The sequence below is a fragment of the Aulostomus chinensis genome, chromosome 10 (assembly GCF_037954235.1).
Source record: "Aulostomus chinensis isolate RoL2024-O1b breed Wild chromosome 10, RoL_Achi_v1.0, whole genome shotgun sequence".
Taxonomy (NCBI): Eukaryota; Metazoa; Chordata; class Actinopteri; order Syngnathiformes; family Aulostomidae; genus Aulostomus; species Aulostomus chinensis.
The window spans coordinates 28,791,308-28,819,028 of NC_141329.1; the positions used below are offsets into that span (position 1 = coordinate 28,791,308).

Genomic DNA, 27,721 nt, shown 5'->3' on the forward strand with positions numbered 1-27,721 from the left:
GAGGAGCTGCAGCTTCAGACCTCTGATATGTACAGGAACACGCCAGCAGGGGGAGTCTTGTGTTTTCTCGGTTTTATGAATTCTTGTCAACTGAGATGAAGGTCTGTCTCTAGAAAACATCCACCTGGAACACTTGGAGTGAGTTTGTGCGTCTTGGTCGTTTTCTGGTATCTTGATGTCCTCAGGTAGCATGAGCATCACAGCTTTATTCTTAATATGATACATATTCACACAGGTGACATGACCACAACAACCGTTGGCGAGATTACAACTCTGACCCTAACGAGGAGAAACACAGTTGGATGTTTTAAAAATGTATCGAATGAACTGAAGCAGTCCATGTCGAACGCTCGTCACCAGTAAAACTAACTTTATTCATCTGAGAGCAGAAAATCATCCCGCCGGTCGTTTTCAGATCAGCAGGTTTGTTTCGCATGACATCATCGAGCATCTCTGCTACTTCCACTTCCTTCAGGGGACGAGGAACCACTTCCTGTAGCGCCCCCCAGCTTGTCTTGGAAGGCGACACATCGTCTGTCTTTGCACGTCTGTACATTTGTAAGTAAATACATTGAAGTCTGTTGTTTCAGCGTCCTAGACGGAGCCGCTTGGCCCACCGCCGTCGCTGCCTGGCCCGTCACCACCACCTGGCCCACCGCCGTTGCCTGGCCCGCTGCTTGGCCCACCTCCAGTTCTTAGGTCATGCCACAATTTCACGAAAGGCTCACGCTTCTTCCAGATCAACTCGTGACCATAATGGACGTACCAACTGGAGGAGAGAGCGGAGGGATGGTAAGCAACAGTCCACCACGCTACTACAGACACAACATCGTTGTCCTGACAGTGTCGTTTCCATGGAGACGCCTGACCGCTGTCACACAGTCACTCAACGATGAAACACCTGATGTACTCGTACTGAATCCTGAGAGTAGGACAGGCATCGCTCTGGGATTCACTCAAGGAAACGTTTTTCAAAGCTGAGGGTTTCGTGGGTCAGAGGACTGAAAGCCCTTGAAGTCCTTGAACACACCCATGCAACAGTGAAGGAGGCTCGACGTTGGCGCCGGTCACTGGCTGATAGTCATGTTAGCCCAGCTAGCCAATTGTAGTTTTCATTTTGGCTCACTGTTGTTCATGATGTAATTAATCAACGCCACTCCATCACATTCATCCGCAGCAGCCGCCCGCCCGCCCCCTCGTGCGTGCGAACATCTGGTGAAACTTCACTTACATGCCAAACATGGCTCCTCCTAAATGGGCTGCGTGGTCAAAAAGCTTCCAGCCCAACACCACACCAGCTGTATCCATGGCGAGGATGGCTGTCAGAGCCTGGAGGGACGGAGAGAGGAGGACTGAGGCGAATGGGCGGAGCCTTCACTCAGGTGATATCAGGTCACGAGTTACTTGGGGAAATCTTTGTATTTACTGATGCAGTTTTATAAGGTAACTGGAAGGTGAAAGAGTGAAGAGGAGAATAGAAGCTGTCATCGAGAGACTGAGGAGGGAGGGGGAGATGGAGGGAGGGAGGGAGAACAGGAGAGATGGAAGGGGGATAGATGAAGGCGGGTGGCCCTGCTGAAGGGAGTCTTACGTTTGCAGCCGTGAAGGTGATCATTGGGAGGAAGATGATGGAAAGTTTGGCTTCAGGTAATTTGGTACAAACAATAGCAACGATGGTCATGATGGCTCCAGACTGAAACACACACACACACACACACACACACACACACACACACACACACACACACACACACACATTATGCCTCTAGTTTATGTACAGAGTCAAACAACACAGTGTGTGCACCCCCCCCCCCCCAAACACACACACACAACTTTCCAACAATCACGGTCCTCGCTGCACAACTTGGTCCTACAACAAACAAGAAGCTCCTGAAACGAGGACGGAAGAATCTTGTGGTTCTCTTGTGGTTCTCTTGGGGGCCCAGTGTTCCCAGTAGCTGAAGATATTAGCAGGTTCAGTTCTACGTCAGATCCACCAGTAAACACCAGACTGGTGGATGTCGGAGTGGTGGAGAGTCTAAAAAACCTGGGTTGCTAACAAGAGTCTTAGTGGTGGTGACCCTGGTGTAGTTCCTCCCTAGGCTACCGTTAGCTTAGCACTGCTAACGTTAGCTCAGCACTGCAGTGGTAGCATCCAGGCTTCCAGCATCATCAGAGGCTTCATTAGTGAAGATGATCTTGATGAACTGAACCTGGAAGATCATCAACTTTTGTTCACTAGAGCTGATTTACTGGTTCAAATCACCACAATCACATGGAGCGATCCTATTGGCTGCTGGAGCCAGGAGATGACCACTTCCTGTTGGTGGAGGAACCAGGAGATGACCACTTCCTTTCGGACTAATAACATACCCTGTCCCCGACATGCTAACTTCCTGTTGGAGGTCAAAGAAATGAGACGAATCCGGACGGCTGAGGTGTCAGCAGAGGAAGACTCACCGCTCCCAGGGACGGGCGCAACCTCCCAGTGGCCATCTTGGCTACGTAACTCACAAACGTAGAAATGACACCTGAGCAACAGAGGACAACGTCAGGCTTTGAGTCTGGGTATATGGACGGTGGTCAACGGTTGGAGCTTCTCATACCTGCTGACAGGTAGACGGCCAGGAACTGCTCTCTGCCCAGCATGACGGTGGCGCTGTTGGAGAAGCTCCACAGGACCCACATGTTGGCGAACAGGTGGAGGAAGGAGAAGTGGCTGAAGGTGGAGAATATCATCGGAGAGCAGAGAGTCTCTGTGGGGCGACAAGGTCAGATTGAGCTGAACCACCAGGTCAAAGCTCCACCCCTTTGACACCATCAGAAAGCCTTTAGATGAACCAGTCCCAGACACGTGGCACCCTTGTAGCTCCGCCCTCATCAGCTTCTGTTCAGGCTGATTGAATAAAACCGCCGTTAAACCAGGTTCCCATCACCTGGGCAGACTCACTGGAGGCGGGGTTAGCCATGAAGTACTTCATCATGGAGCGCTGTAGCCTGGGCACTCTCCAGCAGCAGAACACGATGGCGTTGGCAGCAATGATTCCTGGGAAAAACAAAACAAAACACAGCAACAGAGTCAGTCAGACTGACGCTGCCTCCTGCTGTCCGTCAAAGACAGACGTCTCACCTGTGACCATCCTGTGACCCTCACTCAGGCTGTTCCACCATTGGTTGATCTGAAACAACAACAGGTTTACTCGTCCAATTGCATCCCAGGACTGATTTGTGTTGTACCAGCCCTTAAAATGGCATCGCTTGACCACGTGGTGGTGTGTGAACGACGCCACACACGTCAGGAACACGTATGAAGAGTGTCGCTCTCACCTCTTTGCGGAAATCTCCATGTTTCTGAGGTCGCAGGTTCTCCAGCCAAGCAGCTCGGAGATTGTTGAAGTAGCTCTGGACTCGCGACTTCAGAGATTCATACTGCCAGATGGCCGCCGAGCCAAAGGAGCAGCCTGTAAACTGGCATGAAGTCAGAACCCGTGTGTGACATCACCGATGGCGACAGCATGTGAACACGGCAGGTAACCTACCCCCACCGTGAAGACCAGTGGTCGGATGAGCCGGCTGAAGGCACGAGGAGAACCGGGAGGGGCGTGGTGGTCCAAGTGTGGGGTGGAGGTCCGTCGGTGGGCTACAGCGTCAGAAGGGCTGACGCGGGAGGGTCCAGGCTCCTCCTCCGCCTTCCTGGATTCTGGTTTCCTGACGACTTTCTTGAAACCACGTCGCTGCTGGAGGCTGACGTGCCCCCTGGTGGATACACAGAGAACCTCAACCCCAGAGCAGCAGATCCTGGACTCACCCTCAACCAGATTAAATTACCATGGTAACCCGTGAACCCTGAAACCTGAGGTCTGTTCCAAAGCTGGGTTCTACTTTGGCAGAAAAACACAAAACTGACGGCAAAATAAGCCGCGCAACCCCGCATTTAACGGGCAGACGAGTCTGCTGAGCCCCGCGGGCTCATCGGAGCGGCGCCGTACCACCAGGTAATGAGGGGTCACGTGATTGGGAAGAAAACATACAGGCTGTACAGTGCTGTGACGAGACTTACGCGTTCCCATCACAACACAGTTGATAACACACACCGACACACCGGTCCAACACTGGTGGTGCATGAGCACCCCAGTCACCACGAGCCATTCGCATACAGCTAGCAGGAGCCAGCTAACCTCCATTTAACCGCTAACAAAGCTAACTCCGATCAAGGGAGGTCTGACTGTCTGACAGCTGACGCGGGCTGCCTGCCTCCGCCTGCGCTCACCAACCTGTCTGCCCTCCCGGAGCTCCGTAAAACATCCTCTGTGGTAAGCCTGAGCAGGACTGAAAAGCTTCTCCACGCCATGTTCGAGCTCGGTCACCTCGATCCGCCGGTCCGTCTCTGTGTTGGTTCCCTTCCGGCCGAGCAGAGGCGCGGCAGAACCACAGCGACACCCGGAGGACAATGCGCGCTTTGCACCACAATGGAATAACCGCAGCACTGCTTTACACCGAACTGATGGAACCGATGAGCGAGTCGTTCATCAACTTCGTGCAATCACTTCAGAACCTCTGAATTAATGTAACCTCTGAAACACTTCCGCCTCCAGCCCATTGGGGGCGCCGTGGGCCTTTTTCATGACTGTGACAGCCATTGAACTCAACGAAGAAGGCTAAGGAATCTGCTTTTATTTTGAAGGCGTGGAGCAGGTGGAAAGGGTCCGGTGTTTCCGGTGGTTGTGTTTGTGCGGTAGTCTCGGCTCGGCTCGGTTCAGCACGCATCGGCCGCAGAACCGACAGCAGGAGAAGCGCGAGTGACCGAGGAGCAAAGATGGCGGCCCCTGCTGTCCCCGGTCGGGCAGGCTCGGCGGGAAGCCTCGGGAACAGCCCCACCATAGCCGTCGGCAGGCTGCCACACGGCGGCGGCGTCGGGCCCGAGCTGGACTTCAGATCGGCGGCCCGCATGGAGGACCTGAACCGGCTCATCACGGAGTTCAGCAAGCACGACCAGCGGGAGTACGACGACCAGCGGGCTCTGGAGATCCACACGGCCAAGGACTTCATCTTCTCCATGCTGGGTGAGGAGGTGCCACAACACACATACACACACACACCGATGTGATGCAGTAGTTGTGTTCACAGTAGTACTAGTTACTAAAGAGTAATAGTACCACGATTGGAAGGTGGATTAGGGACGCGGTTTCATCATCTGCTTTGGCTCTGGTGTCCCCCTCCCCCTTTTTTTGAGTGACAGGTTCATGGAACACGCCCACTTTTGGGGACAGTCTCTTTTTGTCCGTCATCTGCAGCGCCGCCAGGAGGACCCATGCTAGTTAGCTTAGCACAGTGGCTATCAGGCTTAATGACCAGGGGAACTGGTGCTGAGCTGCTTGCTCTCCCAGTAAAGCCAGTCCAACTGGACCATCAGCTGATCTCTCTCTCTCTCTCCTGCTGTGATTCACCCCTGCTTGACATGAGCAACATGCTTGTGCATCCTGCTGCGACTACAATGTCATGGGTGTTAATTGACACTGGCGAGCACTGGAAACACGTATAGCGTGTTGAAGGTGAGCAGGTGAAATAAGTCGTGTGTATTCTAATAAAACCTCCATGTTGATGTGACGGCCGCCCGGTCAGACGTTCCAGGCTCGCGGTGGCGGTGACACTTCAATTGTCAAAAATGGAATTCTGCCTGGTGGCGCTGCAGGTGCGTGCACCTGCTCCAATCAGGTTCTCAGAGAGAAGGAGTGGAAGAACGACCAACCAAGGTGAGAGGTGAGAGGAGAGAGGAGAACAACAAGATAGAGAGATGGTTTCAGTGTTTTTACCGTATTGACTGTATAATTCTGACTATTTATGGGGCTGAGGCCCGAGGTGAGGTTGTTACGCTTTGATCACGTGCTTGTCGACCAATCAGATTGCTGGGCTGGAGCGACCTGTGTCAGAACCCTGGTGCAGGTCTTCGTGTGATGGATTGGTGCTGATTGTTGGTGTTTGGGGACTTAATTCAGGTTCTTTAGCTCTGCTCCACAAAATAATCCTGGTCACTGAGAGAGTGATTTTTTTATTTTGTTACCCTGAAATTAAACAGTGCTTTGAACTTTCCACTCTCTGTTCAGGTGTGTCATCACCAGCACACCTGCTCCAGCTCTAGGTCAGGGGTGGGCAACCATGAGCCATGGAGGGCCGTGTGTGCAGGCTCTGCTTCCAACCCAACACTATCAGGTGACTCCACTGATGAACACTCCTCTGTGGCTGAAGGAGTGTTCATCAGTGGAGTCACCTGTTAGTTTGCTTGGAAGGAGAGCCTGCATCCACACGGCCCTCCATGGCTCATGGTTGCCCACCCCTGTTCTAGGTGATGGGTCGAGGGCGGGATGGCTGGGTGGGAGGGTTCTCTGGTCTTGTGAGAACCTGCTGCACATTACAACTGACTGGTTCCTTCAAACTCCGTCTGGTCTCCACTCCCAGGCAACAAAGTCTCAGGTATCTGGTTGCACCAACTTGGCTCCAGCACAGCAACAAGAACTGAGGTTTCGTTTCAACTGTCGGTTTCTGTTGAGGTTCTTTGTCAGAACCGCAGCAAAAATGATTCAGCTCACGTTTTCTGATGTTTTTTTTAGCATTGTTGTTTTGGTGGCTGACGCCATTTGTGCTTCTCAGAGAGTCGCATTCTCCTCCTGTTGGCTTTCATCTCATCGGTTTCAGGTGCTGGAATCAATCGGACCTGCTGCCTTTGAGCGGTGTGACAAGTCCTGGACTGGAAACTGAGATTGGACATGTTCTCACTGGAGATCCGTCCTGATCGATCACCTGTTGTCCTCTCAAATCAGTCGTTCACGTTAGGCCTTTCAAACGCTGTACGTTGGTTGTCTGTGTAGGTTCTCATTCATCCAGGTCATCGTAGATCGAAGCGAAGTAAAATCTGGTCAACTGGACGTAAGTTTATCTTGAAGACGTTTCACCTCTCATCCGAGAGGCTTCTTCAGTTCTAGTGAAGAGTGTGGAAACTCCAGCTTATAAACCTGTGTGGGAGTGGTCAGTGCTATTGTGGTGGAAACGACCCTCCCGAGACTCACCTGGCCTCCCCAAACGACAGTCGTTGTGCGGTGTCAGGGAGTTTCAGGGGTGGTCGTTAGGGAGTTTCACCGACCACTCAGATGCTAATGGGCTGTGCTGGCAGCAGCCGTTCCACATGGGTCTTTCAGCTGAGCTCTTTGGGGAAGCTTTGAAAGGACTTGGTTGTAAATAGGTGAAAGGAAATGTCGCAGTCCACCTCCTCTGTTCAAAGATGGTTTCTCTATCCTGACGTGGATGGCTTCTTTAACTCCTCTTTCAAACCATCTGTCCTCTCTGTCCAGGATTTGGACACGATCGTCCTGGAAGGAGTGGCTTTCCTCCTTGAGGTGGAGGAAAACCGCTGAGTCCTGTCCTCCAGAGTTGGCTCTTCTATGTTGGGCCATGCGCTTGTTGAGGGGCTGTTCGGTTTCCCCTATGTAGAGATCTGTGCAGGCCTCACTGCATCTGACAGCGTGTACCAGATTGCTTTTCTGGCTGTGAGGGGTGGGATCTTTGGGGTGAACCAGTCTTTGTCTCAGAGTGTTGTCTGGTTTCAAAGACACAGGGATGCGGTGCTTGTTATAGATTCTCCTTAATTTCTCAGAAACCCCTGCCACATAGGGGATCACTATGTTTTTTTCTCCTGCCTTCTTCATCTTCCCTCCTCCTGGAGCTCTCCTCCTTTCTGGACCTCTTCCAGGTCCAGAAAGGAGAAAGCCAGAAAAGCAATCTGGTACACGCTGTCAGGCGCAGTGAGGCCTGCACGGATCTATACATAGGGGGAACCAAACAGTGATCGGGTCGTTGGGGGCGGATCTTAATAGCAGGTGTGCTCAGGTACTAAGGCCGGTCCTGGATCACCAAAACAAATTGCTTCCAGTTCAGTGAACTGGCCTTCAAAATAAAAGCAGCAATGCTTCGTTATTATCGTAACAGTTTAGTCAGCTGTTTTGAGAATGTGAGCCCGACAGGAAGTCAAGCGTCTACGCTAAGATCCCTCTGTGATAGAACCTGTTCCTATCCATCCATCTATCTATCTATCTATCTATCTATCATCTATCTATCATCTATCCATCTATCATCTATCCATCTATCTATCTATCTATCTATCTATCTATCTATCTATCTATCTATCTATCTATCTATCTATCTATCTATCTATCTATCTATCATCTATCTATCTATCTATCTATCATCTCTATCGATCTATCATCTATCTATCTATCATCTATCAATCTATCATCTATCAATCTATCATCCATCTATCTATCATCTATCTATCTATCTATCTATCATCTCTATCGATCTATCTATCATCTATCTATCTATCATCTATCTATCTATCATCTATCTATCATCTATCTATCATCTATCTATCATCTATCTATCTATCATCTATCTATCATCTATCTATCATCTATCTATCATCTATCTATCTATCTATCATCTATCTATCATCTATCATCTATCTATCTATCATCTATCTATCTATCATCTATCATCTATCTATCATCTATCTATCTATCATCTATCTATCATCTATCTATCATCTATCTATCTATCATCTATCTCTCTATCATCTATCTCTCTATCATCTATCTCTCTATCATCTATCTATCTATCATCTATCTATCTATCATCTATCTATCTATCATCTCTCTATCATCTATCTCTCTATCATCTATCTATCTATCTATCTATCATCTATCTATCATCTATCTATCTATCATCTATCTATCATCTATCTATCTATCATCTATCTATCTATCATCTATCTATCATCTATCTATCATCTATCTATCATCTATCTATCTATCATCTATCTATCATCTATCTCTCTATCATCTATCTATCTATCTATCATCTATCTATCATCTATCTATCTATCTATCATCTATCTATCATCTATCTCTCTATCATCTATCTCTCTATCATCTATCTCTCTATCATCTATCTCTCTATCATCTATCTATCATCTATCTATCTATCATCTATCTATCATCTATCTCTCTATCATCTATCTATCTATCTATCATCTATCTATCATCTATCTCTCTATCATCTATCTCTCTATCATCTATCTCTCTATCATCTATCTCTCTATCATCTATCTATCATCTATCTCTCTATCATCTATCTCTCTATCATCTATCTCTCTATCATCTATCTATCTATCATCTATCTATCATCTATCTATCATCTATCTATCTATCATCTATCTATCTATCATCTATCTATCATCTATCTCTCTATCATCTATCTATCTATCATCTATCTATCTATCATCTATCTATCATCTATCTCTCTATCATCTATCTATCTATCATCTCTCTATCATCTATCTCTCTATCATCTATCTCTCTATCATCTATCTATCATCTATCTATCTATCATCTATCTATCTATCATCTATCTATCATCTATCTATCATCTATCTCTCTATCATCTATCTCTCTATCATCTATCTCTCTATCATCTATCTATCATCTATCTATCTATCATCTATCTATCATCTATCTATCATCTATCTATCTATCATCTATCTATCATCTATCTATCATCTATCTATCTATCATCTATCTATCATCTATCTATCATCTATCTATCATCTATCTATCATCTATCTATCATCTATCTATCTATCATCTATCTATCATCTATCTATCATCTATCTATCTATCTATCATCTATCTATCTATCATCTATCTATCTATCTATCATCTATCATCTATCTATCATCTATCTATCATCTATCTATCATCTATCTATCTATCATCTATCTATCTATCATCTATCTATCATCTATCTCTCTATCATCTATCTCTCTATCATCTATCTATCTATCATCTATCTATCTATCATCTATCTATCATCTATCTATCTATCATCTATCTATCTATCATCTATCTATCTATCATCTATCTATCTATCATCTATCTATCATCTATCTATCATCTATCTATCATCTATCTATCTATCTATCATCTATCTATCATCTATCCATCTATCATCTATCCATCTATCCATCTATCATCTATCATCTATCTATCATCTATCTATCATCTATCTATCATCTATCTATCATCTATCTATCATCTATCTATCATCTATCTATCATCTATCTCTCTATCATCTATCTCTCTATCATCTATCTATCATCTATCTATCATCTATCTCTCTATCATCTATCTATCATCTATCTATCTATCATCTATCTCTCTATCATCTATCTATCATCTATCTATCATCTATCTATCTATCTATCATCTATCTATCTATCATCTATCTATCTATCATCTATCTATCTATCTATCATCTATCTATCATCTATCTATCATCTATCTATCATCTATCTATCATCTATCTATCATCTATCTATCATCTATCTATCTATCTATCATCTATCTATCATCTATCCATCTATCATCTATCCATCTATCCATCTATCATCTATCATCTATCTATCATCTATCTATCATCTATCTATCATCTATCTATCATCTATCTATCTATCATCTATCTCTCTATCATCTATCTATCATCTATCTATCATCTATCTCTCTATCATCTATCTCTCTATCATCTATCTATCATCTATCTATCATCTATCTATCATCTATCTCTCTATCATCTATCTATCATCTATCTATCTATCATCTATCTATCTATCATCTATCTATCATCTATCTATTCATCTATCATCTATCTGTCCATCTATCTATCTATCTATCATCTATCCATCCATCTATCATCTATCTATCATCTATCTATTCATCTATCATCTATCTGTCCATCTATCTATCTATCTATCATCTATCTATCATCTATCTATCATCTATCTATCCGTCCAAATTCAGTTTTATTCAAAAAATATTAAACATTGTCATACATGAACATTTAAATAAAGTAGTAAACTTAAAGAGGGCCGAGGCCTCGGAGCGCGACGCCGTTGTGAAACCCCTCTGTTTTTGCATTCTGTGTGCTTTTTTAATGGCGGCGCGTATCAGCCACGTTTCACTTCTCGCTGTGATTACGTTTGCAGTTGTTACGTCCTGAATCTCATCACCTGGGTTTCACCTCAGGCGTCTGTAAACAGCAGGGGTGGAGCCACCTGCCTGGGCGGCGCTCCCTGGTCTCTTTTCAGGAAACCTTGAACTTAAACAAGCACCTTGAGGATGAATCGCTGTTTCACGCCTTTGCTTGTGTGTAGATGATGAGTTCTTCTTCTGGTCTCTCCGGTTCTCTCAGGAATGGTCCAGAAGTTGGACCAGAAGCTGCCGGTGGCCAACGAATACCTCCTCCTGTCAGGAGGTGTTCGGGAAGGTGTAGTGGACATGGACCTGGACGAGCTGAGCGTCTACGCCCGTGGCACAGACTACGACATGGATTTCACCCTGCTGGTTCCAGCACTCAAACTCCACGATCGCAACCAACCGGTGACCCTGGACATGCGGCACTCCGCCCTGGGCCACTCCTGGCTCAGCCTCCGCCTCTTTGACGAAGGAACCATCAACAAGTGGAAGGACTGCTGCACCATCGTCGACCACATCAATGGCACCACCAACTACTTCTTCTCACCGACGATGGTGGCCGACTGGTTCTACCAGTCCATCTCACTGGTGCTGCTGGAGGTACAGAAGAAGCCCCAGAGAGGGATTCCGAGGGTGGAGAAGGTGGAGAGGAATGGGACCATCATCTCCGTCATCCTGGGTGTTGGGAGCAGCCGGATGCTCTATGACATCGTCCCTGTGGTGTCATTCAAAGGCTGGCCGGCTGTGGCCCAGAGCTGGCTGATGGAGAACCACTTCTGGGATGGAAAGATCACGGAAGAGGAGGTGATCAGTGGGTTCTACCTCGTCCCTGCGTGTTCCTACAAGGGCCGCAAGGAGAACGAGTGGCGTCTGTCGTTCGCCCGCAGTGAGGTGCAACTGAAGAAGTGCATCTCGTCCAGCCTGATGCAGGCGTACCAGGCCTGTAAAGCCATCATCATCAAGCTGCTGTCCCGCCCCAAAGCCATCAGCCCCTACCACCTCCGCAGCATCATGCTGTGGGCCTGCGACCGCCTCCCCGCCAACTACCTGGCACAGGACGACTTCTCGGCACACTTCCTCCTGGGTCTGATCGATGATCTGCAGCACTGCCTCGTCAACAAGATGTGTCCCAACTACTTCATCCCCCAGTGCAACATGCTGGAGCACCTGTCGGATGAGACGGCCATGCTGCACGCTCGCAAACTCTCCTCGGTGCGCACCGACCCGGCTGAGCACCTTCGCACCACCATAGAACACGCCAAGGCTGCAAACAGGCTGACTGTGGAACTGCAGTGGCGAGGCACTGCCAACAACCTTCCGTCGCCACAGTCGGACGCAGGTGGAGAGAATCAGCCTGACGATCGGCTCGCCAAGAAACTTCAGCAGCTCGTTACGGAGAATCCAGGGAAATCCATTTCCGTCTTCATCAACCCGGACGACGTCACGCGGCCACACTTCCGCATCGATGACAAGTTCTTCTGAGACTGTCCCAGACCTCCTCCTGTCCTTGTCCTCACGCCTGGTGCCCTGCCTCCTCTGAAACTTTTTTTTTTAATGTTTTTCTGCCACAGAGTGAAGTGAGGTGATCGTGTCGTTGTGTCTGCCACGATTTTTAATTTTTTATTTTTCTACTTCCCGCTCCCTCTCCCTCCTTCACTGTGTGCCCTGTGTTTGTACCTGCTGAATGCCTTTTCAACAGACCGCTGAGTAGCAGCTTGTTCTGAAATTGGGAGGATGAGGCAAAAATTCACCTTAACATGGAAGTCGACTTTTGTTTGTTCTTGGTGGTTTATTGTTATTATCAGGGATCCTGGAAATGAGATTGAAACCACCGCCAAATGAAGAAACGCTTGTACAAAGTCATTTGAGGGTTAAAAATCAAGAGAGTCATGCACAAAATCAAACACTGCTGTCAGACTTCCTGGATTTAGGGTTTCTCAAACTGCTGGTCAGGACACATGAAGGTAATGGTAATGGCTTCTGGCTCACCATCAGAGGAACCCTAAAATTTGCTTCTTTCCTCTCAAGAAAACACGAACGCGATTGCTGTCCAATCAAAATGAGGCAAAGAAAACTTTACTTTCATATTTAATTCATATGATGAAGTTGTTTGAAGTTTTCCCCTCAAAAAAAAGTCCAATTCTGAGAAAATATTTCCAACTGAAATTCACAGCCTGTCCTGAATTTCCTGTTACATCCTGACCTGACCCACGACGTGCAAACGCAGCACGACCATCCCTGCAAAAAGAATGAATGAATTGATTGATATGAAACTGAGGCAAATCACCGCCTCGTGTCCAACTGTCAGATGGAGAACATCCTGTAGTCCAGTGGAACCCGCCGACTCATGTATTGACCAGTTGAAACCGCAGAATTTGCTTACGACGGCAATGACATGGCCACGTTGCTCCATGAAACCCATTAATCCCTGTTCATGAGGACACTGTGATGGCGGCGGTCCGGTTTAGAACGCAGTCCTGTTTGATGTGATTTTAGAACCTCTGATAAGGACTCTCATATCTGCAACTCCGGTCTCCACGTCAGGCCTGGACAGCAACACGATTGTTCCTTCTACGATTGTACTCAGATTCAGGAGTTGGGGATGCAACATGGCACCCACCTGGGTCTCCAACCTGGGAGTGAAGATCACGAGTTCTGTTTGCAGGTGGATTGTTCCTCTGAGGAATGTTCGAGTCCCGCTGGGGGGCGTTGGTACTAATGTCTTAGAAACTAACTGTAAATAGAAGAAGCGACTGAACGCTGGAGTTTAGACGGCGTGTGAATAGAGACAGATGACGTGTGGACTACTTCTCATCTAACTTTGCACAGAATGTAAAAAACACCAGTTTTCCTCTTGATTGTGGACGTTGTTCGTCCTGATTCTGAAATGTTGTTTCAAGTCTGTGACACTTTACTGAAGAATGGTGATACTGCATGTTTTATGCCGGTATTTTAACCTGTGGAGCAGCACCGAGTACACAGTAATACTAAGGAGCAGTGGCCCACCAGCATGCTTCATCTGTAGTTGCAGTACGAGGAGCTTCCATGTACCGAACCTAAATTTACTCACCTGAAGTCCATCTTCACTTCCATGTTTTCAGTGAACTTCCAGATCCGTAACTGAGATGTGAGGGAAGCAAACCGTCCCACTCCACAAGGACCTTCCCCATTAACCCAGCCCACTGTGGCAGTTCCCACCCGGCTGCTCCTCAGGGTGCTCTCACGGCCCCTGCCTACCAGACATTAGTACGCCTGACAAGTCCAGATCTCTGTCTTCTGTTCTGGTTCAGCGTCACAGCGCCCAAATTCACGTGGACCAAGTAACCTGTGAGGCAACTCCTGGTGTACTTGCAGTAGGGGGGAGTGGGGGCCTCGTCACAGAAGCGAACCCTAAACTCACGGCTGTGTCCTTTTCCTCTCAGGCCTGGCATGCTGGCCCACCCGCTTCCTAGACATGTGGAGACACTTTCCAAATGTCCCGGAACATCAGCCTGTAGACAATCAGCTGGTTCTGCTGAAACTGAAATCTTCAGTTTCAGCCGTAACTTGGAGAAAATGTCAGAGCTGAAAATGACTCGTTTTCCACTCAGCAAACCTAACAGTGGAGTCTGAGATGGCGAGAGCGTCACTGTGTACTTCAGGCCTCCACCACAGCTGAACACTCAGGTTAACCTGCTGCATTATGACCACAATCAAGTAAACTGTCACAAAACGTTCCTGGAGACACGATCTCACCGCCATCGCTCCACTTTCCTCCATCCTCTCTGTTTTGTGTGGATGCTTCCAGAAGCTTCACTACAGAGCTGCAAAAACTAGCAAACATGTCAAACACTAACTATAAGACTCTAACCTGAACGTCTCTGAGCGGTTTGAAACTAAACCACCGTTCGTAGAGTTGATCTCGTTCATTGAGAGACGTTTGTTGCAGCCCTGCGTCGCAGGACCTTAACGACCTCACGTATTTATTAACCTCACGGATATTTTCTGTTTTTCTGTTCATTTGTTTGTGTGGAAGGTTCATGTCTCCTTCGGTAGAACCAGCTCAGGACCGCAGACGTCCTCGCCTCAGACTCCTGAATCTCAACATGCTAAAGCGCCCTCTGCTGGCAGGAGGTGCCACTACAGAGGTGGTTTTACCAGTGAGCTGCGTGTCGCTCTGGGTCGGTCTGCCACGTCTTAGCCGACATGCACCTGATTCAGGAGGTCCATCAAACCCAGTCTGACTCTGAGCCGTGAGGTCGTTCCACCTCAGACGGGAAACTCAGAGTTTTCAGTTTCAGATCAGCTGATTTGAGTTAATCTAATCAACTAGTAGCTTCACTCTTAAATTAATGTACTCAGCGTTAACAGATTAAATGTCATGCAGTGTCTCTGCTGATGTATGATAGAAGTCAAACGCTCGAATCGTCTGGTAGTGATAAGGCGTCTTGGAGTCGTCTCCCAGAACAGCTGCAGCTCCCTGAGGAGTAACGCAGCCTCGCCGTCTCCAGGTTCCTGGACGAACGTGCGTCGTCTTGGACACTAAAGTGTCTCCTCCACGGATGCCTCACAGGTGATAAAACCACACCATAAACAGGAGGAGACAGATACACTGCAGGTTCCAGACCAGGTTAACCTCACATACCCAGTTACCATAGTAACGGATGCAAAGTTTCCTCTTCCTGAAACAGGCTGGAGGTTTGAAACGGAGAAGTCAGACTGGCTCCCCTCAGGGTGAACCAACTTGGGGGTAAAAACTGAACCTGCTCTCTGGAAAGGGCCCTTGAAGCACTTTGAGGTTGAAAACTTCTAAACTGTCAACCAGGAAGTTTTCAGGTCTTGAGTTGTTTGGAACACATGACTTTAACCCACCAACCATTTCCAGTCTTACTGAGGTGCCATAAACTTGAGGCAGCAGCGTCCACGCGTCCTCACAGTAAATCTTTTCCAGGAATGAACTCTGGAGAAAAGTGAACGCTGCCGCAAATGTTTTTACACCAGCAGATTTGAGGAGTTACAGAGAAATAAACATCAGGACGTCTGACCCAGAAATGTTGGTTTGAACGGCTTCTGTTGATCAGCCAGCTAACGGTCGCTAGCTAGCTGATGTTAGCTGGCTAGCTGATATTAGCTGGCTAGCTGATGTTAGCCTTGATCGTGAAAACTGGGTCCAAAGGTCTGGGTAGACTTTATCTCAAGAGTTCAATAATCTAAGCATCATGGGGGTTGTAGTTGCTCCGGAGCTGGTTTTGTTGAACGTGAGTCTGTTCCTGTTTGTCTTTTTGTTCTCCGCCATGAACATTTCCTGATTACAAAAGAGAAAGAAGCCAAAAACCCTGCAGAAATCTAACCGGCGACATGTTTCCACCTTCCTCATCCTCAAGTGCAATTAGTGAAAAAACTCAAGTACACACATACACACACGTAGCATTGAGGCTAAAGATGCTAAGACTGGTTTTAATGAAGGTAAACACACACACACACACACACACAGAGTGCTCGGTGGGAATGTCCTTCTGAGCTTCGTGACCTTTGACCTTACTTCTCTCTCCGTTCAGAACCTTTGAACTGTGAGTTATTTTTTATGTTCTCTGTATCTTGCTGCTCTGCTTTGTGGAACATCTGATGGATTTCTTTATGCAATGTTGGGTGGATGGTCGACCCCCCGGGGGGCGGCTCCTCCCCCGCCTGTGTGTCGAGGGTCTCCGCCATACTTCACTGTACACTAGAGTCACTATAAAGTCTTTTAACCAGAACGCCTTGCTGTCTTTCCTCCCGCTGCGGGTCGGCTCCTGATGTCAGTCACCTGCCGGGCTCCCGCCAGCGTGTTGTGAAGCGAACCACCTGAGGTGGTTTGACCCTTTTCATTTGACGGTTTGGTCTCAGAGTTGGGTCTAAAAGAGTTTTAGTCTCGTGGTGAAGCAGAGACGGACGTCCAGGACCGGTGACGTATCTGAGGCTTCCACAGGTACGAGAGGCCAGGATTTCTCTCAAGGCTGACAAAAGCCACCTACACAGGTGAGCCCCGACTCCTCCCCCTACCTGGGTACCACAATGCTGTGGTGTGAGGATGAAGACACGCCTCCTCACTAACGTGGGTGAGGGGTTCATCAAACCGGACATGAGTTAAAACTCCAGTCTGAGCAGGTTTATGATCAAACTGCCGGAACAACGACGCGCCACCTGGGGGTTGTGTAGGTGTTGTGTTGTGTTTATTCTCTCCGGGTCATCGTCCAGTTTAATCCACCGCTTCTTAATCCAGACGCGACTCCTGGAAGCTCCCGGTTCAGGTTTCAGTCCTCAATTTCCCCAATAACTCTCCTTCTCCTCCTGTCCTCAACCCCAGTCCTTGTCTCCTCCTCTCGAGTCCTCATCTCCTCTCCTCCTTGTCTCCTCCTCTCTAGTCCTCGTCTCCTCTCCTCATCCCTAGTCCTCATCTCCTCTTTTCCTTGTATCCTCACCTCCTCCTCTTTTCCTTGTCTCCTCCTCTCTAGTCCTCATCTCCTCTCCTCCTTGTCTCCTCCTCTAGTCCTCGTCGCTTGTCCTCTCATCATCTCAAATCCTGCTCTCCTTATCTGCCTCTGTCTAGTCCACATCTCCTCTCCTCCTCTTCTATCACAGCTTCCTGTTGTCTCAGCACCTGTCCATCTCTCTGGTGTCCTGTGGTGTTATGTTCGTGCTCAGCTCTCCCTTGCCGTCATCAGAGTGGTCACCATGGCAACCGGAACCCATCCCATCCATGACCCTCGACATCCAAACACACAATGTATGCTGCAGGTGGCCGTCCTGCGGCCTGACGCTCAAACAAACACGGATCCTCAAGCAGCTCTGATCCCCGGTCCACCAGGACGCATCTACTCCGGGACTCTCGGGTCACTTCCTGTCCAGTCTCAGCCCCACATTGTCCACAGTAGTTTTTCACAATAAGATCTCTGAATACTGGCCTGGGTCACGTGACCACCTTAGTTCCCACTGCAGTGACAAACCTGGCACCTGACACTTCTCAGCAGGATAAAATTCCACATTTTCAGGTTGTTTGTGTTTCAGAATTAATTTTGACGACGTTTACACTCATTTTTTTCTGGTCAGTGAATTAGAATTTAGGGATTTACAGTAACAGTAGTTTACAGTAACTAGTCATATAAGATGATCTTCCATCCACCCCTTCCATTGGTTGACCTCAGGTGGGGGCGGAGACATGAGCTCAGAAGAGTCAATCTCGCAAATCCAACTGTAGGCGTCGGAGCTACGACCCAATCAAGAAAATGACACCAGACGTCAGTTCTGTCTTGGTGACACTTGAATTATGCTGCTGGTCAAAAACAAGCTGGTATCATATCACGAGCCATGCTAGTTAGCTTAGCACGATGAATGGTTGTGGGTGGGAAGTGTTAGTGTAGCTCCGTCTCTGCCTACATTAATATAAGAAGGGTTGTGTGTAACCTTGGTGATGAATACCAGTTTAAAATGAGGAGACGTTGTAGTGGTAGAATCAGACACGTAGCCGGAACTACTTTCCTGACTAGGCGCAGTGATTTGACGCAGCACCTCCAAAGCTCCACTGGAACTTGGGTCAACAGAACCAAAGGTTTGTTGAGGACTAGAAGAGCGACTGCTGCTACTGATGATGAAGAGGAGGAGGGTTCCTGCTGGACACACCAGCATCCTGGACCTGAGCTAGCTGATGCTAACACTTCCCACCCACTACCAGCCATTGGGCTAAGCTAACTAGCCTGGACCTGAGCTAGCTGATGCTAACACTGCCCACCCACTACCAGCCATTGGGCTAGGCTAACTAGCCTGGACCTGAGCTAGCTGAAGCCAACACTTCCCACCCACTACCAGTCACTGTGCTAAGCTAACTAGCCTGGACCTGAGCTAGCTGAAGCTAACACTTCCAAACCACTACCAGTCACTGTGCTAAGCTAACTAGCCTGGACCTGAGCTTGCTGAAGCCAACACTTCCCACCCACTACCAGTCACTGTGCTAAGCTAAGTAGCCTGGACCTGAGCTAGCTGAAGCTAACACTTCCCAACCACTAGCAGCCATTGAGCTAAGCTAACTAGCCTGGACCTGAGCTAGCTGAAGCTAACACTTCCCAACCACTACCAGTCACTGTGCTAAGCTAACTAGACTGGACCTGAGCTAGCTGAAGCCAACACTTCCCACCCACTACCAGTCACTGTGCTAAGCTAACTAGCCTGGACCTGAGCTAGCTGAAGCTAACACTTCCCAACCACTGCCAGTCACTGTGCTAAGCTAACTAGCCTGGACCTGAGCTAGCTGAAGCTAACACTTCCAAACCACTACCAGTCACTGTGCTAAGCTAACTAGCCTGGACCTGAGCTTGCTGAAGCCAACACTTCCCACCCACTACCAGTCACTGTGCTAAGCTAACTAGCCTGGACCTGAGCTAGCTGAAGCTAACACATCCCAACCACTAGCAGCCATTAAGCTAAGCTAACTAGCCTGGACCTGAGCTAGCTGAAGCTAACACTTCCCAACCACTACCAGTCACTGTGCTAAGCTAACTAGCCTGGACCTGAGCTTGCTGAAGCTAACACTTCCCAACCACTACCAGTCACTGTGCTAAGCTAACTAGCCAGGATCTGAGCTAGCTGAAGCTAACACTTCCCAACCACTACCAGTCACTGTGCTAAGCTAACTAGCCTGTGTATCTGATGCAGCAATGAAGGGTCCTGATGATGGTTTTCAGGAATCTACTGATATCAACACAAACTGAGAAAAGTTGAAGTTTTAACTTCCTCCGCGAGCCCCCTCCCATCATCTTCATGTCATGTCACCTTAAACCTCCTCCGTCGGTGACGTCACTCCATCGCTCTCCTGGCTCGAGCTGCAGCAACACGGCGCAAGGAGGGAGAGAGAGAGAGAGAGAGAGAGAGAGAGAGAGAGAGAGGCGCGCGGACACGGCGCAGGTGAACGCACGAGCTTCAGCGTCCGCAGGAGGAGAAAACGCCAAAGAAGAAACCGGCGGCGGGAGGATTTTAGAGAAGCCAGCGCGTTTGTCGGTGTTTATCCCGGTGCCTCCTCCCTCCTCCTCCTCTGCTCTCCCGCTGGTATCGATCCCTCAGCGGCTGATCGGCTCCACTCCTCTGACTCAGGAAGGAGACGAAGGAGGGAAGGAAAGTGGGCGAGTGGATTTCTGAGAGCCCAACAGAACCGAATCGAACAGGCAGATGGAGGGCAAAGAGAAGGCACCGGCAGGTAGGAGCGGGGATAAAGTTGGGAGGAGGGTGGAGACGCTGCTGGGATGATGGAGGGATGATGGAGGGAGGGAGTGATGCATGTTGGGTAGAAGTGTACCGCAGTATCCCGCCGCCGCTCGCTGCCTGATGCAGCTGCACTGGGCTGCTAGGTGTGGTTATTATGGGATGTGTGCAGTGTGTGTGTGTGTGTGTGTGTGTGTGTGTGTGTGTGTGTGTGTGTGTGTGTGTTGAAGCAGAGGAATGAAAGAAGCCTGATGCAGCAAAACAGAGACAGGCAGACAGACAGACAGACAGGTAGACAGACAGACAGACAGCTTGTTGCAGGAAGAAGGATGAGAGACTCAGATGAGTGAAGAGACAGAAGGACAGAAAAGTTGGTGAGAGGACTGAGCGACAGACAGGAGGACCGATGCAGACAGCTGGGAGAGACAACATCAAGACACGCAGGTCAGCGAGAGACAGACAAGACAGGAGCCATATGGGTGTTGCATTCTGGGAACTGTTGTTCTTCCCCATCAGAACTCGTCTGCTTGGTTACAGACGGCCTCAGTCGTATTTCATTGTCTTCTGCCTGGCGTCTCAGCCCAGGTGTCCACATCTCCAGGTGAAGCAGGAGGGACCCAAAAAGTATCAGTGGGAGGAGCCTGATGTGTCCATGACGGCAGGAATGCCTCCATTATCTATAACAGGAAGTCCATATTTGAATGACATAGACATCTTGTCCATCGATGAATTCCTGGAATGAATAACGACAACATGTCCAAGTTGTGTGATTATTTCTAGTGACACATAAAGACACTGATGTTGGTCCTCCAGCGGAACGACACTGTCTGCTGCGTGTGGTTCTGTTTCATCGTTGGACACAGAGACAACACTGGCAGTAAAACCTGTGTGGCTCAGACACTGGGACGGGTCGACGTCCCAGTGTCTGAGCGGGACGCAGTGCGGTCACACCTGCGATTTGTCTCCTAGCCAGCAACCCCCCAGAAAATCCCCCAAACCCTGGAAAAGGTCCAGTGACGTCCTCCAGAATCCCCCGTCCACTCTGATCTACCCACTCCTTGGTTATTGTTGGTATTCGGCTTCAGGACATCAAAACAGTTTTGCCACAGATTTTGGAGCAACTGTGGACAGTGTGCTAGCCAAAACAAGCTAACAGGAAGGGAGCTCGCTTGCAGGCGTTTGCTGTCTCTGAGCTGTTCCAGGTGGACTGCCTCCCTCCCTCCACGAGAAAAACATCTCCTCGTGCATCAGGAAGGACGGACGGTGAACAAAGCTCGTTACAAAAGCGTTCCTGCTACTCTGGTCACCTCCAGTTGTTTCTCATGGATACGTCGCTACTAGCATGATGCTGCGTCAGCACAGCTCGTACTTTGCTACACACTACAGTGCTAACGTTCGGGTGACCAAATGTCCTGTTTTTTCCCAGGATGCATCCTGTTTCCACATCAGAATTGGTGTCTTTGGTTGTAGAAAGTATTTTGTCATGTAAGAATTTCCTATCCATAAAGCGGCGGTGGACTTTAAATGTACATCCAGAGCTGCCAAGTTCCAGAAAATCCCAAGGGTGAGACCTCAGGTCAGTGCGCCCTTTTTAACGCCAATTTCAACGGATTTCGTGGAATTTGAGCAAATCTCAACTTTGGCAAATGAGCGTGTGAAATGGCGAGTGTGGCGTGAAAAGAGGCTTAGTTGTGTACTGGTTTTTGATAATCAAATTATGATCACCCCAGCTAACGTTAGCTTAGCAGCTTTGGACCCAAAACATTTTGAATGAACTAAGCTACCAAGCTAGCAAACTGAACGTGCCGTTGTTTGTTTCAAAACAGAAAGTACTGCTGTCACCGTCAAAGTGTAGGGAGTAAATATAAAAAGTTGCCAGCAAAACCTAGAAAGCTGCTGAAGTATTTGTACTCTGTTGCGGGGATCGCTTGCTAGCCAAACACAACTCAGAACGCACGACATTCGTCTCCAATGTGAGTGTGTGATAGGCAGCGAGGACGTGGCTCAAGTGCGTGGCGTGGCGTGGCGTGGCGTGGCGTGGTGTGGCGTGCATCCTCTCATTACGCCCTCTGACTCTGAAACCACGCTGTAGTGACAGTGTTGATTTTTTTGTGCAGATGTTGTTGGTCATTCATACAAACACCAAAGTCCTTAATGTGGTAACCCAGGCCGCCACCCGACGCTCAGCGTTGTTTTGGCTTTGTTGAGTCGTCCCCTCCTTACCCACAAGGCTGAGGTAGACTCTGACCTCTGACCCCTCGGAGTTAGCTAACACAGACCAGATGGGGTTCCTGTCCTGAGTTCTGCGAGGAGGCGGCGTCTGATGCAGCCACAGGTGTGTTTGTTGACGGTGTCTCGTTATTGATTCTGGGACTGTAAACAACCTGCTGACCAGAACTCAGAAACCTGAGAGACCCAGCGAACACACACACGCCGTCCCAGAGGACGAGTGTTTCTGCAGATCAGCTGACACACACCCAAACAGTGTGTGTGTGTGTGTGTGTGTGTGTGTGTGTGTGTGTGTGTGTGTTGGCTGGGCATTTATTGATGTTTGAGAGCAGAAACACGTGATGACGTGGTCCCGCAGACGCTGAACGGATGAAAGACAGAAACCGTGAGCACAAAAACGTCTGATTTATTCAACGAGTGCTGCTCGTCCTCCACCTGACGCCTCCACACGTCTCAGTCTACCTGCAAACTTGTGTACAACAACCACATATTCACCACAAAACCACAACCACACAACCACCCCACACCAGTGCTGCCCCACCATCACCCTTAATCCTTATTGGTTGTTAATCTTTTAGCACATCAACAAAATGGCAGCTGGCCTCTTGAGGTCGTTATTAACATGAACCACATTCTGGTCCAGTCTGACGACAGCACTCAAATCAAATGCCCCGCCCACTTCTCTGATGTAAAGACGGAACCAGTGGATGGCCGATGCGTTGATCATCAGCTGCCGGCAGGACATCCATCCATCCACTCATCCATCATCCCTCCCTCCATGTTCCCCCTCTTCTCCTGTTCAGGGTGGTGGGGGTGGAGCCTATCCCAGCAGCCTTCCCCCTGGACAGGTCACCAGTCCATGGCAGGGCCAACACATAGAGACAGACAACCATTGGCTCTCCCAGCCACGCCTACGGTCAATCTAGAGTCTGGATTAACCTGGTCCCTCTTGATGTCTTTGGACTGTGGAGGAAGCTGGAGTACCAGAGAGAACCCAGCAGGAACAGGGAGAACATGGAGACTCACCCAGAAAGACCCCGTGCTGCAGCCGGGGCTCCACCCACAACCTTCTTGCTGGGGGGCCACAGGGAGGACCACTGCTCCACCGTGGCGTCCATCCGGAACATCCATCAGAACGTGTTCAGCTCCAACCGTCTTGCTGTTTTCTTAACCTGCAGAACAGAAGACTGGCTTCAGATTGATGGACACAAACAAACTACATTTTACTTCAGGACTCCTGTACATTTTTGAGTACCTCTGTACTGCAGTATTTGTTTCTTTGGAAACTGTTGGTAGCATGTCAGTGTGGTGCATCGGCGCTCTACAAGGAAGTAATCTGTTACAGGCTTCTTTACTCATGTTGCCAGTGTACTTTTACCAAAGTATTTCTCAGCTCTAGTACTTCTAGTAACTCTACTTTGACGAGCTTTCTGCGACTGATTGCGTTGTAAATGTGACTGTGGGTCATCTCAGCGTCATGTGACTCAAAATATAAAATAGATCAACAGATGTGACAAACAGGTCCTCTGACATTGGAACTAAGCCTTAATGTCAGTCGCTCATCCTCACCACGACCGCTGCCGTCGGGGGTTTTCGCCTCCTGGTCTTCGTCATCGCAGCGGAGGACGTCTGGATCACCTTTGAGATCCTCCAGCCTCTAAGATCTCTGTCCTAGAGAGTCAAGCGTTTTCCCAACGTGGTCATAAATCTGCCGCTGACATGTTAATGTGTTCCATTAGCGCAGGAAGCATTAGCAGAGCGGCAGGAAGTCGGACTCCTGTATCACCGGCAGCTCAGGTGCTCCCGCAGGCCTGCGAGCTCCAGTCACTGAGCCTTTCAGCCTCCTCACCTTCTTTCCATCTTCAAGTGTGTTTTTTTCCTTGTGCTTTGGCAGCAGATACTCTCCCACAGCGAGGCTTACATCAGACGCTCTGCACCTGCTCTGCTCTGGGAGACAGGAAGTAGCGTTGGTCCGTCACCAAAAAAAGATGAAGCGCTTTTATTTTTACCTCCACCCAGGAGGTTTGATTTCCATCTGTGTTTGTCTGCAGCAGGATTATTACAAAAATTAGCTGAATGTCCTGACAGTTGCTGGACGGGCGGAGCCTGGATCTGATCACCATGGCAACATGAACCAGGAATTTTTTTTCGTGGCAGTGGAGTTGTAGTCATGTCTCAGACGAGGTATTTATGAAGTTCTACTCTGCCGTTCTAGGAGGAGAACGTCTCCACTGACTCCCCTTCATTTATTCCCCGTCAGTTATTCTGTTTTATGACTTCAGTCTGATCGGCGGGGAGCTCACAACTGTACTCCTTAAATGTCCCATGATGCTTTGCTGCAGGCAGCAACATTCCTGAACACACGGAAGGCTTCGACAGCTGAACGGCCTTCGATGTGAATAACAATCATCAATAAACACAACAAAGAAAAGCCCCTGGCACGCCATCCTGTCAGAGATGACATCATCAATGGCATTACATCGCTGGGTGAACACGCCTCAGGAGGACAAAATACTTACTACCTGTGTACTTGATTGATCAATGACATAATCAGTCCTTTTATGGGGAATCGTTCATCACGTGTAACACATGCGTGTTGTAGTGGGCGTGGCTGGAGGTGACGCCGGGGCTGATGGGAACGTTAATGCAGATCCACTCGGCTCCTCTGCTGCAGCCACACCGCGGCATTACATCAACCCTGCGTGTGCGTGTGTGTGTGTGTGCGTGCGTGTGTGTATGCGTGTGTGTGTGTGCGTGCGTGTGTGCGTGTGTGTGCGTGTGTGTATGCGTGTGTGTGTGTGCGTGCGTGCGTGTGTGTGTGTGTGTGTGTGTGTGTGCGTGTGTGCGTGTGTGTGTGTGTGCGTGCGTGTGTGTATGCGTGTGTGTGTGTGCGTGCGTGCGTGTGTGTGTATGCGTGTGTGTGTGTGTGCGTGTGCGTGTGTGTGTCAGGCAAGCCTCATAAATAATTAAAAGGTCTGCTGACTCTCAACATGACGATACACTTTAAGGTTAAAGTCTCTCTCTCTCTCTCTCTCTCTCTCTCTCTCTGTCTGTCTGTCTGTCTTCCTCCTCTCTCGCTCCTGCTCACTGTCTCCATGGCAGTACTCTTAAAGGGACAGGCCAGGTTTTGATCAGATCAGGTTTGTTGTGATTGATCGGTCTCTCCTGTATTGGCTCTTCAAATCCCATCTGGTAAACTAAGCTGTCAATCACAAATCTGTGACATCACACGAACAACTAGTCAATCAATCAGTTTCATCAATGAGCTGCTTCACCAACACTGACTGGCTGCTGTTGCATCAGCTGACCTCTGACCTGTTGCGGGTGTCAATAGATAGTCTCCGATTCTTCACGCCAGAAGACGGAGACGATCACATGACCATTGCAGGAAGGTGGTTGAGCATCATGAACCCCGACGCTGACAGTCAGCCTTCCTGTCACGCCCCCTCGTGTTGATGGGACAGGAAGTGTTGGACTTTCACCAAACTTGAAACTGTGGCAGTGGTTCCAGCATTTCTTTTTATTCTTTGCTTCTGAGCTTTTCCGGTTCCTTTTTTTTTTTTCACCAAGCAAGGGTCAAAGGTCAGTGGGTGTTGTGCTTTGTACGGCTGAAAAACACCTGACCATTAGCAGTGTAGCAGATGTCAAGTGGGGTGTTCTCGATGTCTACTGTCCAACTTGAGTTGCAGGGATTGGTGTGTGTGTTTGTGTGTGCGTGTGTTTGTGTGCGTGTGTGTTTGTGTGTGTTTGTTTGTGTGCGTGTGTTTGTGTGTGCTTGTGTGTGGGTGTGTGTTTGTGTGTGTGCGTGTGTTTGTGTGCGTGTGTTTGTGTGCGTTTGTGTGTGTGTGTGTTTGTGTGTGTGCGTGTGTTTGTGTGTGTTTGTGTGTGCGTGTGTGTTTGTGTGTGTGCGTGTGTTTGTGTGTGCGTGTGTTTGTGTGTGTGTTTGTGTGTGCGTGTGTTTGTGTGTGTGCGTGTGTTTGTGTGTGTGTTTGTGTGTGCGTGTGTGTTTGTGTGCATGTGTATGTGCGTGTTTGTGTGCATGTGTGTTTGTGCGTGTGTGTGCATGTGTGCGTGTTTGTGTGAGTGTGTGTTTGCATGCGTATGTTTGTTTGTGTGAGTGTGTTTGTGTGTGTGTGCGTGTTTGTGTGTGTGTATTTGTGTGCGTGTGTTTGTGTGTGTGCGTGTGTGTGCGTTTGTGTGTGTGCGCGTGTGTTTGTGTGTGTGTGTGTTTGTTCGTGTGTGTGTATGTGTTTGTGTGTGTGTTTGTTCGTGTGTGTGTGTTTGTTCGTGTGTGTGTGCATGTGTTTGTGTGTATGTGTGTTTGTTCGTGTGTGTGTGTTTGTGTGTGTGTTTGTTCGTGTGTGTGTGTTTGTGTTTGTGTGTATGTGTGTTTGTGTGTGTGTGTGTTTGTGTGTGTGCATGTGTTTGTGTGTATGTGTGTTTGTTCGTGTGTGTGTGTTTGTGTGTGTGTTTGTTTGTGTGTGTGTGTTTGTGTTTGTGTGTGTATGTGTGTTTGTTTGTGTGTGCGTGTTTGTGCGCGTGTGTTTGCATGCGTGTTTGTTTTTTGTGTGTGTTTGTTCGTGTGTGTGTTTGTGTGTGTGTGTGTTTGTTCTTGTGTGTGTGCATGTGTTTGTGTGTATGTGTGTTTGTTCGTGTGTTTGTGTGTGTGTGTGTGTTTGTTCGTGTGTGTGTTTGTGTTTGTGTGTGTGTGTTTGTTCGTGTGTGTGTGTTTGTGTTTGTGTGTGTGTTTGTTCGTGTGTGTGTGTGTGTGTTTGTTCGTGTGTGTGTGTGTTTGTTCGTGTGTGTGTTTGTTTGTTCGTGTGTGTGTGTTTTTGTGTGTGTGTGTTTGTTCGTGTGTGTGTGTGTTCGTGTGTGTGTGTTTGTTCGTGTGTGTGTGTGTTCGTGTGTGTGTGTATGTGTGTTTGTTTGTGTGTGCGTGTTTGTGCGCGTGTGTTTGCATGCGTGTTTGTTTTTTGTGTGTGTGTGTGTTTGTTCGTGTGTGTGTTTGTGTGTGTGTGTGTTTGTTCTTGTGTGTGTGCATGTGTTTGTGTGTATGTGTGTTTGTTCGTGTGTTTGTGTGTGTGTGTGTGTGTTTGTTCGTGTGTGTGTTTGTGTTTGTGTGTGTGTGTTTGTTCGTGTGTGTGTGTTTGTGTTTGTGTGTGTGTTTGTTCGTGTGTGTGTGTGTGTGTGTTTGTTCTTGTGTGTGT

The 27,721-nt window shown here is 48.3% G+C and overlaps 3 protein-coding genes across 3 annotated transcripts in view; 2 read left to right on the top strand and 1 right to left on the bottom strand.

Moving 5' to 3' along the window:
* Positions 1-236: 236 nt before the first annotated feature.
* On the bottom strand, positions 237-4,626 carry parlb (presenilin associated, rhomboid-like b). Its single transcript, XM_086216944.1, has 10 exons — positions 4,275-4,626; positions 3,540-3,756; positions 3,328-3,468; positions 3,131-3,179; positions 2,951-3,046; positions 2,607-2,756; positions 2,461-2,531; positions 1,592-1,693; positions 1,232-1,329; positions 237-769 (listed from the first exon to the last, which is right to left on the bottom strand). Exons 1-10 carry the CDS (start codon positions 4,349-4,351, stop codon positions 595-597), a joined length of 1,176 nt encoding a protein of 391 aa, XP_086073070.1. The 5' UTR covers positions 4,352-4,626; the 3' UTR covers positions 237-594.
* On the top strand, positions 3,955-16,810 carry unm_sa32065 (un-named sa32065). The gene is made up of 2 exons (XM_086216943.1): positions 3,955-5,063; positions 11,293-16,810. Exons 1-2 carry the CDS (start codon positions 4,817-4,819, stop codon positions 12,555-12,557), a joined length of 1,512 nt encoding a protein of 503 aa, XP_086073069.1. The 5' UTR covers positions 3,955-4,816; the 3' UTR covers positions 12,558-16,810.
* Positions 16,811-21,688: 4,878 nt separating this feature from the next.
* Positions 21,689-27,721, top strand: part of LOC147255204 (fibroblast growth factor 12-like) — a 36,815-nt gene continuing 30,782 nt past the window's right edge. Inside the window, exon 1 of the mRNA XM_086216949.1 lies at positions 21,689-21,861. Within this exon, the coding sequence (XP_086073075.1) occupies positions 21,810-21,861 (52 nt within the window). The 5' untranslated portion in view covers positions 21,689-21,809. The remainder of the gene's footprint in view (positions 21,862-27,721) is intronic.